This window comes from Dipodomys ordii, unplaced genomic scaffold (genome assembly GCF_000151885.1).
Source record: "Dipodomys ordii isolate 6190 unplaced genomic scaffold, Dord_2.0 Scaffold19, whole genome shotgun sequence".
In the NCBI taxonomy this organism is placed as follows: domain Eukaryota; kingdom Metazoa; phylum Chordata; class Mammalia; order Rodentia; family Heteromyidae; genus Dipodomys; species Dipodomys ordii.
The window spans coordinates 5,187,530-5,202,639 of record NW_012267235.1 but is presented as its reverse complement, the minus strand read 5'-3'; the positions used below and the strand labels follow the sequence as shown (position 1 = coordinate 5,202,639).

The window sequence follows — 15,110 nt, the reverse complement described above, 5'->3', positions numbered from 1 at the left end:
TGGCTCAGTGGTAGAGTGTTTGCCTCGTGTGCATGAGGCCCTGGTCTCAATTCCTCATCACCACATATGCAGAAAAAGCCAGAAGTGGCACTGTGGCTAAAGTGGTAGAGCACTAATCTTGAGCTGAAGAGCTGAGGGACAACTCCCAGGCCCAGTGTTGTCAATCTTAGCAGAAAATATACCATTTGGTTATGTCTTTTAAAACTCCTCTGCATACTGGGTATTGGTAGCTCATGCCTGTAATACTAGCTATACTCAGGAGGCTGAGAGAATCATGGTTCAAAACCACCCCAAGCTATAAAGTCTGTGAGACGCTCATCTCTAATTAACTAACTGAAAATGGAAAGGAAGTGTGGCTCAAGAGGTAGAGAACTAATCTTAAGCAAAAAAGCTAAGGGAGAACATGAGGCCTAAGTTCAAGCGTTAGTACCACCACAAAATAAACAAATAAACATAATTTAATTAAATTTCTACTCCAAAAGGATTTAATTACAGGATGAGCATCTCTAATCTAAAACGTGCTATATGAATTTCTCTGTTCAACTATTTTCAGCTGTTTGAACATTCCAAATGTCACACTTCCAAATTAGAAATGGTCAATAAGTAAAGTCTATGCAGATATTCCAAAATCCAAACAACTCTAAAATAAAAGTTAAGGAAGAGTCTTAAAAAAAAACTCTCTTCAATCTGTCTTAGCAGTATTATGTGGCTTTGCAGAAACTGGCTGCCACCAAGCTGACTGCCTCTGTTGTGTATAAGATCTAAAAATGGTTGGGGACCAGGTACTGGGGCTTACACCTGTAAACTTAGCTACTGAGGAGACAAAAGTCTGAGAATCTGAGGTTGGAAGCCAGCCCAGACAGGAAAGTCTGTGAGACCTTGATCTCCAATTTCAAATGATAATATGCCAGCCTTGAATAAAAAAGCTAAGGAGCAGAACACTTAGACTTGAGTTCAAACACCAGTACTGGCACAAAAATAAACAAATAACAAGAAAATCAATCAATCAAGAAGTAAAATGTTTAGATAGCTGAGTTTCATAGACTTGTAACAATTACTGGTCTCCTAAAATTCTAGTTTGTCTTTGATGTTTTTTTCCTTTAATTTTTTTTCTCTTCCTGAATTTACTATGAAAAATTTCAAACACAAAAAAAAGTAAAAATTTGGGCTTGGAAGGTGGCTCAGTGGTAGAGCGCTTGCCTTGCATGCCTGAGGCCCTGGGTTCGATTCCTCAGCACCACATAAGCAAAAAGAAAAAAGCCAGAAGTGGTGCTGTGGCTCCAGTGGTACAGCGCTAGCCTTGAGCTGAAGAGCTGAGGGACAGTGCCCAGGCCCAGAGTTCAGGCCCCACGACCAGACCCAAAAAAAAAAAAAAGTAAAAATTTACAGTGAATACTCAACTATCTACCAACTAGAGTCTACACATATTATGCTTTATTATATATTCATCTATCTGTCCATGTATCTAATATTATACTTTATTATATATTCATCTATCTGTCCATGTATCTAACCATCTTTGCCTGGGAATTTGAGATCCCCTCCCTCTTCTTATATCCTTTCTAAGTCCCTACAGCAGTTTCTCAGCTTAGTATGACTGACTAGCCACATAATTCTTTTTTTCTGCCAGTCCTGGGACTTGAACTCTGAGATTGACCACTGTCTCTGAGCCTATTTGTGCTCAAGGCTATTGCTCTGCCATGTGAGCCACAGTGCCTCGTCTAGCTTTTTTGAGTAGTTTATTGGAGATAAGTCTCATGGGGACTTTCCTGCCTGGACTGGCTTTGAACTACGAGCCTCAGATCTCAGCCTCCTAAGTAGCTAGGATTATAGGTGTAAGACATGGGTGCCAGTAATTCTTTATTGTGGGGGCTTATGTGTATATTAAGATGTTGAGCAGTATATCTGGCCTGTACAAACTAGATGAAGTCCCCTGCTCTCAGTTGTGGCCATCAAAAAAAAAATTACTTTTTTTTTGCATGTGGGTCCTAGAGCTTTTCTGATCAAGGCTAGCACTCTATCACTTGAGCTCTAGTTCCACTTTCAACTTTCTGGTGGATAAGTGGAGAGAAGAGTCTCACAGACTTTCCTGCCCTGGGGCTTTGAACCACAATCCTCAAATCTCAGCCTTCTGAGCAGCAAGGATTACAGATATAAGCCACTGGTACTGAGCCCAAAATGTTTGTTTTGTTGGTTGTGGGGCTTCAACTCTGGGCCTGCGTGCTGTCCCTCAGCTTTTCATCTCAAGGTTAGCACTCTACCATTTGAGCCACAGCGCTACTTCCGGTTTTCTGTTGGTTTATTGGAGATAAGAGTCTCGCGGCCTTTCTTGCCAGGGCTGGCTTTGAACCTTGATCCTCAGATCTCAGCCTCCTGAGTAGCTAGGATTATAGATGTGGGCCAGCAAAGCCTGACCCAGCCCAAAATGTTTTATACATTGACAAGAATCTCCTGAAGTAGAGGCAATATTGCCCAGCTGATAAAGATTGCCCTAGAGTACCAATATGTACTTTGTAGATGAACAGTTCTTAAGTGTTTGTGAACATTGGAGCTTCACATAGATATAATGCACAATACACCTGAAAAATGACTCTTTGATGACCAGTGATAAATGATCCAGTGATATATAGATCATGTGGCTGATAGTAACATTTTGTAGCTTGACAAAAAGCATTGTCAACAGGTGGGAGGGTGGATAAGAATGTTAAAAGGGATGACACTTATCAAGAGCTGCTGTATTCATAACCTGATCTGTTGAATGGCAACTCCTTTGTACAACTACTTAAAGAAAATAAAATATAAAAAATAAATATAAGAAAAAAAATTTTAAAGTAGATAACTCACTAGTATAACAACCTACATATGATCATATGTACTTTAACACAGAGAAATCCTGAAGAAACAAAGACAACTTTATAGCAATCTGAAATACTGATCTCATATTTTTTAATTGCTTATACATTACTTGAACTCACAGTAAATATAATTTTAAAATAATAAACATTGAACCTACCTTCACAGCCCAAAAGTCACATGACAACAACAAGATAATTGTCACCATACAGGCAATAAAGCTGCTGCTGAGGAATTCACAGAGAAGATAGACTACAATTGCACTGACTCGAAAGAACAAATGGAAAAAGGATGCTACTGGATGTCTGAAAACAAAAACACAATAAAAGAAATACAGTTAAATTTTACAAATACTAGCAGAGGCAGATGAAAAATGTTTTAGTCATGGTACAACTGTGAAGAGTTTTGTCAAAATACAAGAGATAAGGGGGGAAAACTGCCTACTTTTCTGTTTCTTAAGTCCCTACTATTTAAGAAGAGCCTGTTGTCACAGAAAGTACACTATGTAAACATGATGTTAACATCTCACTGAATATAAACTTTCACAAAACATCTAATAAGAAACTTTACCTAGCTTTATCAATCATGCCAAAAGAATTTCAAGGCCCTTAGGAATCACTTCAGGAAGACAGGAAAGGTGGGTGAATCTAGTCACTATATTCAATGTAGATATGTGAAAATGGGTAACTTGGTAGTATGTGTAGAGTTGGGAAAGATGGTGGAGAACAATAGACGGGGCCACATAGACCAAGATACACTGCACTTATAAACTGATTTGTTGAACTGTAACTCCTTTGTACGAATACTTAAAGATGTCCCTCTAGTTCAGGCTTTTTGCTGGTCAACTAGAAATAAGCCAGATTTGTCAGCCTAGGCTGGCTTCAAACGACCATCCTGATTTTGGCCTCCCAAGTGCTATGATTATACGTATGAGCCATCAGCACCCAGTCAATTCTTTTTGTTTTTGTTCTTTCTGACTTGAGACTAGATCTCAGTAGTAGCCCAAGTTGGCTTTGAGCTCATGATTTTGATAGCCACCTGAATGCTGGTATTATAGGCTTCATGCTCACTAGGCAATCATTCTACCACCTAAGCCATACCCCTACCTTTTTTTGTTTTAATTAGTTTTGAGATAAGCTGTTTCTTTTGTTTTTTATTGTTGAAGCCAACTTGGGTGGGCCACAATACTCAGCTTACAGGGTTAAGATAGGGTCTTACTAGCATTTTTGCTTCAGCTGTTCTCAAGCTGAAATCCTACAAACTTCTACCTTCTGAGCAGCTGAGGTTACAGCTGTTAGCCACTGTTCTTTAAGCTTGGTTTTACCAGTCCTATTACATTTTGATTCAAATACTATACAATTCACCTGCTAAGTATAATGTAATGGAGATGATATATATAGATATCTATATATACCATATATATATATATATATATATATATAATTGTGCCACCATCATTACATTCAATTTTACAACTTTTATTATTCCAAAAAGACACTCTGCTTATAGCAATTACTTTTTATTTGCCCCCAATCCCTTGCTCTTAGCAATTAATACTTTTTGTCTCTAGTCCTAAACTACTTTCAATCTCTTTTATAAAACCAAAATATTTGGTTTTTGGTGGATGGTACCTTTTGCTTAAAATAATGTTTCAAAGTTCAAGCAGAATTTTATTGCACAAAGGGAATTTCTTTAGAGAGAAATAAATTTATAATAGTAATATCCTTGTATTGTAATTTCATGCCATTTATACAAGACAATTCTGAGCTAGTCACCAGTGGCTTACTCCTGTAATCCTAGCTACTCAGAAGGCTGAGATCTGTGATTATGGTTTAAAGCCAGCAGAGTCAGGAAAGTCCACAAGACTCTTATCTCCAATTAACTGTCAAAAAGCCATAAGTGGAGCAGTAGCTCAAATGGCAGAGTGCTAGCAATGAGCAAAAAAAGATAAGGAACAGCACCCAGGCTCTGGGATCAGCCCATATACTCACACATATAAAATTCTAAAATTTGCATAACAAATTAGATGCAATGCATATATAAATTACATAAAATAGCACAATTTTAGAAAATAGCTGGCAAGGAATTTAAATTTAAAACAAATAGTTGGATTTGCTAATTTGAAAACAATATTAAATAACATTCTACATGTCAAGAAAATCAAAATTATTCCCCTCTGTACAGTATTTTCACAATAAAAATAAAATAAAATAAATAAAAATTAAACATCATAGTTTATACATGGGTACAGGCTTAACCTATAAAAAAAAGAAAATCAAAATTATTTCCAAGAAAATCAGAAGTTAGCTTTGCCACATACTAAATTAGAAAAGTAACACATAATTCACTGCTTTACCTTAAAACCCATTATGGTTTGACTATGAAGTGTCCCCACAGGTTCATGTATTAAACCGAGGTCCCCAGCTGGTGACACTATTTTAGGAGGAGCTGCAAACTTCCAGAAGTGGGGGACTAGCTGGAGAAAGCTGGTCCCTGCAGGTATGTCTTTCAGGATGTGCCTTGCCCTGGCCTTCTTCTTTATTTCTGTTTCCTGGCTGCCATGAGGTAAGAGAAGCCTTCCTCTTCTACACCCTCCCATCTGTATCACTTCAGGTCCCCAAACACAAAAGCCAATTGACCCTGAACTGAAACTTCTGAAATGATAAACCAAAATAATTTTTCTGCCCTTTAAGCTGCTTTCTCAGTGATGAAAAGTCTAACATCAATCCCATCAACTGGCACCAACATACACAAAACAGTCTGAATACTAACGTAACTCATATAACTTATCACCATACCTGACTTTAGATTTTTTTGGTCTATTAGCTGTCTCCTCTTCTGCGTCAAACAGTGAAACATCTTCAGTGTCATCATTACTGTCCTATAGGAAAATTAAATGTCCATGAAGCAAAAAACCCATGGTATTTAAATGCCTATTATGGGCTGGGTATGTGGCTTAGTGGTAAAATACTTGCCTACCATGCATGAAGCCCTAAGATCAATTCCTTAGTCAGTACCACATAAAACAGAAAAAGCTGAAGTGGTGCTATGGCTCAAGTGATAGGGTGCTAGCCTTGGGCAAAAGCAGCTCAGGGACAGTGCCCAGGCCCTGAGTTCAAGCCCCAGAACTGGCAAAAAAAAAAAAAAAGCCTATTATATGCAAAGCTATACTTATCAAAACAGAATATGAAATTACAGCATGGTCATATCCACCAGGACTTTACATCCTAAGAAAAAGGCACTTGTAAATCCTCACCCCCACATCAATCAGCTGCAAATACCCCAAGGTAATTCAAGAATCAATTGTCTCTCCTCTCCCTGGCCCCTAGACAGCTGAGCCCTTGAGAGAACATTGGTACAGATCTCCTACACATTGACATCTATTCTCTATTGCTTTCTCCCAAATCACAGAGAAAGCTGAAGCTACTGGATAAACTGAATTATTTTTAGTTCCTTCTCAAAACTATGTTACATCCTTGTTTCCATGACTTCTCACAATGCTTTTTCTTTTTGTTCAAGCAAAACCAAAAAGAATTCTCCTTACCTTTTTTCCTTGCTGATCCTGAGGCTTGAACTCAGGACCTATACACTAATCTCGTGTTTTGCTCAAGGGTAGTGTTCTACCACTTGAGCCATAGCTCGTCAGGCTTTTTGGTGGTTAACTAGAGTTAAGAGTCTTATGAACCTTCTTGCCCCAGCTAGCTTCCAACAATGATCCTTAGATCTCAGCCTCCTGAGTAGCTAGGATTACAGGCATGAGCCACTAGTGCCTAGCTTCAGAATTCCTTATCATAGTACCTCAGGGGCTTGTTCTTTTTATTTTTTTCTCACAGCATCTTTGATCTGGTCTTTACTCAACTAAGCTGTCCCATACTATGACCTTTGTATAATTAAACTGATTGTAACAGTTTATGCAGCAGGCTTCTTTTCTTCTATGGTAGCTTGCTTTCAGCTGGTTTCTTGGTAGCAGCTGTCTTTTCTCCTAAAGGCTGCTCTGCTTTTTTTTTAAAATAAGTTTTTTTATTGTAAAAATACTGTACAGAGGGGTTACAGTTACATGAGCAAGGTAATGAGTACATTTCCTATCAAGCATTGTTGCCTCCTCCTTTGTTTTCCCCCTCCCATCCCTTCCCTCCCACCTCCACAGCAACCCTCCCCCCCTACATTGTAAAGTTCGTTTTTCAAAATAGTGTCTTGTACATCTCATGTTACAATGGGTCAATCTGTATCCCTATTTAAACATTTTGTTTTTTCCCTTCCCAACATCAAATACAGTGAAAGCAGGGGTTATACTGTGGTGGAGGAACATACAAAGCAACAAAAAAATTACATGGTACATTATAAATACTTTAGAAACAATAGCAAGAAAGAAGAAATCCACTTGTGTCCCTATCTTGAGGTTCATTCCGCTTAACATCATCTTATCTGGTCATACGTACATAGCTTTTGACCTTTTCTGCTTGTCCCAGACATATACTAGTTATTGCAAATAAGGGAAACCATGGGACCTATGTTTCTTTGAGCCTGGCTTACTTCACTTAATTTTTTCCAAGTCTTTCCATTTCCTAACAAATGGGGTGATGTCATCTGCTCTGCTTTTTAACATCAGCAGCCTTCTTTCCTTTCTTACTCACAGTGGGCTTCTTCTCTCCAGCCTTCTTTTCTGCAGCTGCCTTCCCATCTAATGGCACTCATCTAATTTGGCTGTCAATGTTGCTGCTTTCTTCACTTGGATTTTGTGATTTCTTGCCTGGCAAAGAATGGTGTTTTGGTGCATGGTCTTTAGTATGGGTTTAGTTTCAACATGATTCTCAAGGTTCGATTAATCTTCCTGCGTGGTGCTCTAAGAGCTCTTTGGATCTCCAAGCTTTTCAAAATTCTGTCTGTATTCATCATCTTGAGCATAGGAAGGTTATAGTTACTCTCGAGGGAAGCATCTTTATGCCCAGTGCCATACAATTCATCCGACTTCTGGAAAGCACTTTCTGTCCAAATGCAGAAAACTTACCACATGACCACCAGGAGCAAGTTTTCAAATGCTCAGTTTGAAGGGGTAACAATGATGGACAAGTAATGTATTCATTGCTTTACTCATGTAACTGTAACCCCTTTGTGCAACATCTTTACAATAAAAATGAAAGAAAAGGAAAAAAAAGAAAAAAAAAGTTCAGTTTGCTGACATTAAACAAAGTAATTCCAGGGATGTTTCTGAAGGCCTTGATGATTCCATTGTCTTCATTATAGATGATACAGGGGCCCTTGTGCTAGATACACTAGCAGTTTCTCATTTTGCCCTTGCCAGCTATCATTCACTGAGAACAGACCTTCTTGATGTCAATTCTTAAGAAACAAAACAGCCTCCGTGGTCTTCTCTTGTTCCTTTTTTTAAAAAAAATTACATTTTCTTGACCTTTCTACTGGATCTTCTAATAAACATATATAAAAGTTTTCAAAGCTAGGCGCCGGTGGCTCACACCTGTAATCCTATCTACTCAGGAGGCTGAGATCTGAGGATTGAGGTTCAAAGCCAGCCCGGGCAAGAAAATCCAATAAACCACTAGAAAACCGGAAGTGGTACTGTGGCTCAAGTGGTAGAGCGCTCACCTTGAGCTGAAGAGCCCAGGGACAGCGCCCAAACCCAGAGTTCAAACCCCACGACCGACCAAAATAAAAAAGTTTTCAAGCTGGGCTCCCGTGGCTCAGGCCTGTAATCCTAGCTACTCAGTTTAAATTTTAGTTACCGGCTTAAAGCCAGCTGGGGCATGAAAAATTTGTGAGACTCTTATCTCCACTAAAACTGCCAAAAAAGTCAGAAGTGGAGCTGTAGCACAAGTGGTAGAGCACTAGCCATGAATACAAAAGCTCAGGGACAGGACCCAGACTAAATTCAAGCCTCAGGACCAGAAAAAAAAAAATCGAGTGTATCTCATCGCTCAAGAGACTTAAAAACCCTGTGTCACCACCCCAATGTCCTATCTTGCCATAGTATTCCATCCTCTAGGCTTCTAACGGTTGGCTCAAAATAACCCATTATAATTCCCTTCATCTCAACCACATCTACCCTGATCATTGTGCTCTACCTAGTTGCCACTTACCAGCCTCCTTGCCTTTTACATGGGTTTCACCCCATTCTACTCCAGCCTTTCCTGCACATTGCCTACCGTAATAGTCCCACTATGGAAATGGTACCATGTCACTCCCTTGCTCAAAAATTATAGTAGTGCTCCTGCACATACAGGATCATACAGAGCACATTTCACATGTTCTGATTCCCTACTTACCTCTAACATTCCCTCCAGGTGAGCACTGCAGCAGTGTTGTTACTAATGGTCTCTCTTACCTTCCTGCCTTTTGTATTTTCTCTTCAGCTGGCTATTCCCTTCCAGGCTCCCTACCTAGCGTAATGTTTCAACTTAAAACAGCTGAGATTTTCCCTAAAATGCCTTTGTTCTCAAAGAACTCAGACCAATCTCCATTTCCATTATTGTAGGACTGCCTGCACTATAAGAAGTGATTAGCAAAACACCCAGTCAAGTGGCACAGAATTTGTTGAATGTGAGAGAATAAACAAAGGAAGCCATTTCCTGGAATACAATACATAGTGAGCCAGGAGAAACTTAGGTGTACATGGAAACACAGGGCAAGAAGAGAATCATTTTCCATGAGAGGGTTCCAGAAAAGCTTCCTGTAAGTTTATCAGCCAGGCTTCTCTGACACACTACATTGGCCTCCTACTTACCCCAGTCCCTTACTACGTATATTTTCAAAAGCATAGGTGGGGAATATACAAAGTACACCTAAGAAAAAAAACAAAGTACACCTAAGAACAGCCAAGCTGTCCACATAATAAGGTCAGTGGCTCCTAACTTTTAACTACTGAAATGCTTAAAAAACAAAACAATAAAAAATCAAGTTTGAATGTAATTGCTCTCCATCAGAAATTTGGATTTATTAGTAATTTATTATTTTAACTCAAACCCCAGACCTCACACACACTAGGCAAGTGATATATCACTGATTTATAGCCCCAGCTGTATGTTTAAAGCTTCCCAGATGATCAAAGCATGCAAAGTTGAGATCCACTGTATGATTCTATGTAATAAAAACTGTCCTTGACCCGAGTGGTCCAATTCTTCATCCAGCAGATAGTATTTTCCTACTTAAAATTCACAGCATTCTAAAAAACAGATTCCTTATGAGGAAGTATCATGATCTGGCCCTAGTCAGCCTCCAGCAGCTTATCTAAAGCTACAACCCACTTACCTACTAGTATAGAGTGAATGGCTCCTCTTATTTTTGCCAAAAATACAGCCACCCTTCAATCTGAGAATATGTTAATTTATGGGGCAAGAAAAAAAGGCTTTGCAGAAGTAATTAAGGGTCTTCAGATGGAAAGATTTTGAAGGGCCCAGGGATATTATCACACTGGTAGCCCATGGGCTCAATGATATATTTTAAAGAGGGAAACAGGCCAGAGAAAATTTGAATGTGTTTGGGGCTGGGAAGGTGGCTCAGTGGGAAGGTGGCTCAGTGGTAGAGTTCTTGCCTTGCATACATGAGGCCCTGGGTTTGATTCCTCAGCACCACATACATAGAAAAAGCTGGAAGTGGCATTGTAGCTCAAGTGGTAGAGTGCTAGCCTTGAACTGAAGAGCTGAGGGACAGTGCCCAAGCCCAGAGTTCAGGTCCCATGACCAACAATAAAATAAATAAAAAATAAAAAAATAAGGCTATTACACTGGTGTTATTATTAGTTCCTTAAACTTGTCAAATTTGTGCCGCAATGAATCCTTTTATGCTCATGGTTCAGTCCACCAATACCATTCTTCCTTCTTACTTTGCTCATTGGAAAACTAAATTCCTCTTCTCATAGGCCCAGTAAATATTGAGTGCTACTAAGTTCTAGGCACTAGCATAAGAGGCACAGATGAAAAACTTTTTTGGGTGTTGGTCCTAGGCTTGACCTCAGGACCTAGGTGCTGCCTCTTGAGTTTTTGTGCTCAAAGCTAGTGCTCTATCACTTAAGGCACAGCTCCACTTCCAGTTTTTTTTGTTTGTTTTTTTTTGTTTTGCCAGTCCTGGGCTTGAATTCAGGGACTGGGCACTGTCCCTGAGCCTCTTTGTGCTCAAGGCTAGCGCTCTACCACTTGAGCCACAGTGCCACTTCTGGCTTTTTCTGTGTATGTGGTACTGAATATTCAAACCTAGGGCTTCCTGCATGCTGGGCCAAGCACTCTACCACTGTGCCACATTCCCAGCCCCTCTACTGCCAGCTTTTTGGTGCTTAATTGGAGATAAAGTCTCATGGACTTTCCTACTTGAGTTGGCTTCAAACCTCAATCCTCAGATATCAGCCTTCAAAGTAACTAGGATTACAGGCATAAGCTACCAGCGCCTATTGAAAACCAAGTTTTAAAAATACAAATATTTTTATGAAGCTTATAGGCACAAAAGCTTTTGGACAAAGTCAAAAGTTTGGTTTGACTATATGAAGATGCTTGCAGAAGAAGTCTAACAAGGGTGAATAAATGCAGCAACGGTATTCACTGAACACTATATTGAAAATTAATATACAATTTGTGGGTGGGGATGGGAGGGAAAAACTGGAAGAAGCAAGGAAAGGGGTAACACTGTCTAAAATGAAATGACTTATGTAAATGTAACCCCTCTGTATGTTACCTGTATAATAATTAAAATTTTTAATTAAAAAGAACTCAAAAAATTGAGAGGGGTAATCAAGAAAATTCTGGCTACTATATTAAGAATCCAGATGGGGGGAGGGGCTTGGAAGGTGGCTCAGTGGTAGAGTGCTCGCCTCACATGCATGAGGCCCTGGGTTCAATTCCTCAGCACCAAGCAGAAAGTGGTGGAGCCCTAGCTTTGAGCTAAAGAGTTGAGGGACAGCTCCCAGGCCCAGAGTTCAGGCCCCACAACTTGGGAAAAAAAAAAAAAAAGAATCTAGATGGGCTAGGAAGGTGGTTCAGTGGTAGAGGGTTTGCCTCCTATGTATGAGGCCCTGGGTTTGATTCCTCAGCATCATATAAGCAGAAAAAGCCAGTGGCACTGTGGCTCAAGTGGTAGAACACTAGCCTTAAGCTGAAGAGCTGAGGGACAGTGCCCAGACCCAGAGTTCAAACCCCATGACCAACAACAAAAAAAAAAAAAAAAAGAAGAAGAAGAAGAAAAGAATCTAGAAGGTAAAGAGGACAGGGAGGAGAAACAAAGGCACCAAGTTAGGAGACTACTCTGATACAAAGGGTTGGTCCAGGGTAAATGCAGTAGAAATGATGAAAGTAGAGATTTTGCATCTTTTCAAGTAGATGTGACAAGATTAAATGTGGAGGTAAGAAAGTCAAAAGATTCCAAAGTTTTTATCCCAAGTAGGTAACAAGATAAAGATGGCAAAGACAGACTCTGGGCACTCCAAAATATTTAGATTAGAAAGGTGAAAAGGAATAAACAGTGGGAACTAGAGGATGATCTGGGGAGTGGAGGGTAGCAGAACAGAATGGTATCCTAGAAGCCTATGAAGTGTTTCCCAGAGAGGGAGCCCATTGTGTCAAATATGGCTCATGTAAGATGCAAACTGAAAAGACATTTGTATTTTTAGCAAGTTACCAGTGGCTTCAATAAAAGGAGTTTCAGAGAAGCAAGGAGAGAGGGAGAAATGTTGACCAGAACTGATGAGAGAAGACTCAAGACCAACTATGGGCAAGTCTTTAAAAAGAAACAAAAATTAGATGGTGACTGCTAAAAGGGCATGAGGCACAGTTTTTTTTTCTTTTTTTAAATTTATTTTTATTGTGAAAATACTGTACAGAGGGGCAAGGTAATGAGTACATTTCTTATCAAGCATTGTAGCCTCCTCCTGTTTCCCCTTCCCATCACAGTTTTTTTTTTTAAGACAGAAAAATTAAAGTATCTTTACATGCTGATGTAAAGAAGAGTTTCAAAAGGAAAATGGCTCAATGCTTTCCTGTAGGCAAGGAATGGAAGCTAACATAGGAGGGGGTGACAAGAATAATTATAATTAAAGAATATATGGTTCACTATGAGCAAAAATACAGACAGGTTGGCAGGTGGCATGGAAATTCCTTTCTGATAGCTTCCACCTGGCTGACAGAGGCAAGGGAAGAAAATGTTGCAGGTTTGACAAGTTTTAATATACTAGTGGCCTAACAAGGTGTATGGGGACTATAGAAATGAAGTTTGTGATCACAAACTTAGAAAGTAGCAACCATGACAATGTTGTGTGTTCCTCCAGCCCCATTCAGCCCAGGTGAACATTCAGAGATGAATTTAAACCACCAGTGGGTTTTCTCTATTCAGATCACCTCCTTACTGGTGGTCTTTTCTGAGGCTATATCCTAATCACTCCAATCTTAGGTACTTGTTAATTCACCTATCAGATTCTTTTAGTTATATAACTCACGTGTATCCTCCCCATTCCCTTTGCACCTGCTCAGGTGTTCTTCCCCCAACTGCCCAATGGAAGGCAAGAAACGTGTCTGTACTCTCCAGCCCTACTCCTGAACCTAAAACAGTGGCTTAATCATACTAATGTGTTTGCGGAATAACATGATGTAGGGGAAAGATATTATTTACGGTAATATAAGCAAAAATACACCATCAAGGCTGGGAAGGTGGCTCAGTGGTAGAGCGCTTGCCTTGCATGCATGAGGCCCTGGGTTCGATTCCTCAGCACCACATAAGCAAAAAAGAAAAAAAATACACCATCAAGGGTAAATATCTTTTACAAAGGAAGAAAGCCTGTGCTATATATATATATGTATGGGTAGGTCCTGGGGCTTGAACTCGGGGCCTGGCAGCGCTGTCCCTGGGCTTTTCGCTCAGGGCTAGCATGCTACCATTGGGCCACATTCTACCACATTCTACCATCTGAGCCACAACTTCACTTGCGGCTTCTTTGGGTGTTTAATGTGAGAGAGAGAGAGAGAAGGAAAAAAAAAAATCTCTCGGACTTTCCTGCCCAGCCTGGCTTCGAACCATGATTCTCAGAGCTCAGCCTCCTGAGTAGCTAGGATGACAGGCGTGAGCCACCAGTGCCCGGCTCCCGTAATTCGTGACAACGACCCTCCCGTGTTAAGTTTGGGGACAGAAACTCGAACGCAAGGCTCCGGCAACGTTTCTAACCCTGAGGGTGGGCCACGCCTTCCAAGCCAGGGCCGCAGGCTCTCCACCCCGACCCGACCCGCGCCAAGGGCTGGGGAGAGGGGGACCCCGACCGCACACCCGAGCTTTTCTGCAGTGCGGCACGGGGCCGGCCGGCTCTAGCTCCCGAGCTTCCACCGCTCGGGGCCACCGGAGTCATCCTGCTACCTGAGCCCTGGGGGCCCGCCCGGAACAACTGCTCGTCCCTCCACGCCCGCTAGTCCACCCCACTCCGCCTCGAGCTCAGGCGGCGAGCGGGGACACAGACACAGCGGGCTCCCGGACGCCCCACGACCCTATCAGGCCGGTCCCCTCAGCGCCGCTGCCCACTCCCGACGCCCAAGTGCCCCTCACCTGCGACAACATGGCGGCCCGGCGCCAGCCTCACTTCCGGGAGCCACGTCAGCGCAGCCGCCGCCGAGTCCGGTGTGCAACTGACGCAGCCTCGTCACCACTGGTCGGGAAGGGTCTACCTACAAGCACCAGCCCGGCCCTGCTTCCTCGCTACACTTCCGCTCCGAGCAGCGCAGCAGCAGGAACAACGCCACAGAGCTAGACGAGCAGCCGCGAGGTGGTTCCGGGGCGAGGCAAATAGTGCGCGGGGCCTTCCGGGGGCGAGGGCGGGGCGAGGGCGGGGCCGAGGGCGGGGCGGGACGGGGCGGAGGAGTGCAGAATCTATAGGAAAAGAACTCTGTTCCCAGAGAAGGCATGAACAACTGTGTTGAATGAGTGTCATTCATTCCTCTAGCATGGTCGTTCTGAGTGCAAGAGATGGGGCTTGAGTCCATCCTTTTCCTTTTGTTTTCTTTTGCCAGTCCTGGGGTTTGAACTCTGGGCCTGGGCTCTGTCCCTGAGCTTCTTTTGCTCAAGGCTAGCGCTCTATCACTTGAGCCACAGTGACACTTCTGGCTTTTTCTGCTTCTGTGGTACTGAGGAATTGAACTCAGGGCTTCACACATGCTAGGCAAGCACTCTACCACTAGGTCACATTCCCAGCCCATCATCATTTAACTTTTTATATTTTATGACATGTATCTCTGTACAGTATTACGTTTTGTGCTTTATTTTTATCTCTGTACAGTATT

The 15,110-nt window shown here is 41.5% G+C and overlaps 1 protein-coding gene across 1 annotated transcript in view; it reads right to left on the bottom strand.

Moving 5' to 3' along the window:
* Window positions 1–14,606, bottom strand: part of LOC105983346 (Golgi apparatus membrane protein TVP23 homolog B) — a 27,031-nt gene extending 12,425 nt beyond the window's left edge. The window contains exons 1-3 of the mRNA XM_013013187.1: window positions 14,380–14,606; window positions 5,652–5,734; window positions 3,014–3,158 (exon numbers count right to left, since the gene is read on the bottom strand). Of these exons, the coding sequence (XP_012868641.1) occupies window positions 3,014–3,158; window positions 5,652–5,734; window positions 14,380–14,391 (240 nt within the window). The 5' untranslated portion in view covers window positions 14,392–14,606. The remainder of the gene's footprint in view (window positions 1–3,013; window positions 3,159–5,651; window positions 5,735–14,379) is intronic.
* Between the last annotated feature and the right edge of the window lie 504 nt (window positions 14,607–15,110).